Source organism: Neltuma alba, unplaced genomic scaffold (assembly GCF_004799145.2).
Source record: "Neltuma alba isolate B1F8T4 unplaced genomic scaffold, ASM479914v2 tig00011022_pilon, whole genome shotgun sequence".
Lineage (NCBI taxonomy): Eukaryota > Viridiplantae > Streptophyta > Magnoliopsida > Fabales > Fabaceae > Neltuma > Neltuma alba.
Genome location: NW_021635775.1, coordinates 357,183 through 360,283, shown reverse-complemented (window position 1 = coordinate 360,283; position 3,101 = coordinate 357,183). Strand labels below are relative to the sequence as shown.

Sequence of the window (3,101 nt, the reverse complement as noted above, 5' to 3'; positions counted from 1 at the left end):
AGATAACTAAGTTTATCGATCAAGTGATGGATTAATGATTTATCGATCAAGTGATCGATAAAAGAAAACAGGGACATCATACTGGTATGCAGAGAAAAAGAAGATCAAGATCGCTCTTGATTTTGAATCACTTTAAAAAGATAATTAGTATAAGCATGAAGGCTGAGAAAAGCTTGAATGAAGTAGATAATTGAAATTGAGAATCATCGTAACTGATTGAAGTTTAAACAGAAAAACATTCCATGATCGAACAAATGATTGAACACTTGTTGATCGATCAGGTTATCGATAAATAAAGTGTTATAGAACAGATTTTAAAGCAATAATAATCGAACACTTTATCGATAAAAAGATGATCGATAACTTTATCAATAAATGATGAGTGAAAATATGTTCAGTAAAAAACACAGACTATGTAGGTTAATCGAATAGGTGATCGATTAATGAATGATCGATCAAGTGATCGATAAAGTAGACATAGAGATTTAATCCTGCAAAGTCAAAGAACTGATTTATCGATCACGTTATGTGAAAAATAAGGCAAACATGAAGTGCAGTGATCAATCATATTATTGATAATTTGATTATCGATCTGGTGATCGAAGAACCATGATTTAAGAACGATGTACTGATGATCAATCATGTGATCAATAATTTACTGATTGATCAGGTGATCGATAAATTACTTGGATAAGTACCTGCATGTAGAGAGGGTTATGAAGCAATGTTCGGTCATGTTATCGATAAATCAACGATCGATAAAGTGATCAATCAATGGTGGCTAAAGCAAAACATAGAATGAGTAGAGCACATTACCATTTATCTGTCTTCTCATCGATAATCTGTTTATCGATCATGTGATCGATAAATGCCTATCAGATTTGTATCTCTTTATCTAACTGATGTTCGATCATCTTGATTATAGATCAAGTGATCGATAATTTACTCCAGACTTTTATACATAACTAAGTTAACAATGATCGATCAATTGATTGATTAACACATTATCTAACAAGTTATCGATCAAAGTTTCTGCTAAGTTACTTGATTGTATAGAGATATTATATATTAGCTTATCAATAAGTCCTTGATCGATCAGATGATCGATCAATATACTGAAACACATATTACTTACTTTGTTATCATCAAAACCTTAATCCTAACATTCTCCCCCTTTTTGATGATGACAAAACATATGTGAGGAATATTAACTATGGAGCATCAGATAACAGTAAAATCAAAACAACAAAGGCTCTTGACAGACCAAAGTGAGACAGAAAGGCAATAGAAAGGAAAGCAATTTAACTGATAACGTGAGCTGTCAGAATACACATCAGTAAGCAAATTACACAACTGTTAGAAATCAAAATACATAACAGTAAAAGCATAACAGTAAAAGCAAGAAACTGAATAAAAGAGACTTAAATAGCAGAACTAAACTGTAGAATCCTTCTCCCCTTTTTTGTCAGTATCAGAAGAAGAAGGGGAAGGAGTAGAAGCAATAGGCATGGGCAGTGGAATAGGAAGAGGTGGAAGGTAAGAAAGTGGAGAGAATGGTGGAAAATGCAGAGAAGGAACTAGTTGAGGAACAATGATAAGAGCTAAAGTAGTAGGAGGAGTGGGAGAGGTAAGGGGTACAGGTGGTGAAGTAGAAATAGGAGATGTGGGTATAGGAGAGGTAGATGGTACAAGCTCATGGTGAGAAGGAGATGGTGGGTGAGATAGTAAATCCTCAAAACTAAAAGAAGTGCTGGGGGCAGAGAAGTTCTTGCAGAGAGAGGCCACCATCCCTTTGAGTTCTCAGATTTCTCTGTCAACATAGTTGAATCTCTGAGAAACCTCCTTTTCCAAAACTATCAGTGCTTGTCGATGAAGATCCAAAATTTTGGAAATGCCCTTAAATTTTCTATCTGAGATGTCCCCATGGTCTCTGGCAGTGATATAAACTCTCCTCTCAAACTCTTGAAGTTTAGCTTGAAACATTTCCCTGATTGATCTCTCCATAAATGATGGTCCAGGGGTATGAGAGGGAGCTGCAGTGGATTTGGCCTCATCCTGGGTTCTAGAGGTGCTGACAGCTGGTTATTTCCCTTTATCCTTCTGAGTCATCTTCTGTGAGGGTCTAAAGGGTACAAAGATCCTCATCTTGTTCAGCTAGGTGATACCAAAAGCAGGAACTTTGGTCTTGAGTTCTCCCAGCTCAAAAAGGGCAATGTTATTTACCTGTAGGATGTATGTGGCTAACTGAGGGTAGGGGATTGGTGTAGACTTGGATTTGTTAAGAATAAAATCCTTCATCTCATTATAGATCAAATCCTCAATGTTGATCTTACCCCCATTGATAATCCTAGCCAGCAGCAAATAATCATCTTGAGTCAGATGTGAAAAACTCCTGAATTTATTGATCATGCTCCTCGAGTAGATATAGTAGATTATTCTATAATAATCACACATTTGTTTAGGTGGAAAGTTTAGCTCACCGAGGTAGTCATCACTTTGCATCAAAATCTTGTAAGCTTTGATATCATTCATATCCCCCTCACAGATTCTTGGGTTCCCAGCAACTCATTCAGCTTAGCACCAGTAATGTGGAAGGTTCGGCCTCTAAGTTTGACCCTAAATAATCATCTATCAAATTGTCCTACTCATCATATTCTTCCACTGATTCCATATTACAGTAGAACCGCTTAACTACTTCAGGACAATATTGTCCGCCAATAATCAACCAGTTAGAGTAGTATTACAATGGGTTACTTAAATCTAGATTAATCTATTTGTTTTTCTTCAAACTCTCAATATCCACAGAAACCATTGGACAGAATTTTCGGTTGGCAAAATTTGTCTTAAACTTAGCCAAATTTACTTTACTATCAAGGTTCCTAATTAATAGCTCAGAAAAATCAGATAGGATACCTTCGATAGGGATTTGCCATGACATACCTTCACCAGCTATCTGTTTTCTCTGTCTCGATTATCTGGGGATGGGAACTCTTAAGGCAGTCTCCACAGCTTTCTGAACTGAGGCTCCTTCATCCGACTCTGTTTCTGATTCCTCGGTGACCACTGGTAGCTTGGATTTGGATCGAGGAGATTTTCTCTGA

At 36.5% G+C, this 3,101-nt stretch overlaps 1 protein-coding gene across 1 annotated transcript; it reads right to left on the bottom strand.

Annotated features, from left to right (window-relative positions):
* Positions 1-1,434: 1,434 nt before the first annotated feature.
* On the bottom strand, positions 1,435-1,788 carry LOC114760786 (leucine-rich repeat extensin-like protein 5). The gene has a single exon (XM_028950071.1). It carries the CDS (start codon positions 1,786-1,788, stop codon positions 1,435-1,437), a length of 354 nt encoding a protein of 117 aa, XP_028805904.1.
* Between the last annotated feature and the right edge of the window lie 1,313 nt (positions 1,789-3,101).

Excerpts from the sequence above, each read along its gene's own strand:
- LOC114760786 (XM_028950071.1), bottom strand. The coding sequence starts at position 1,788 with ATGGTGGCCTCTCTCTGCAAGAACTTCTCTGCCCCCAGCACTTCTTTT.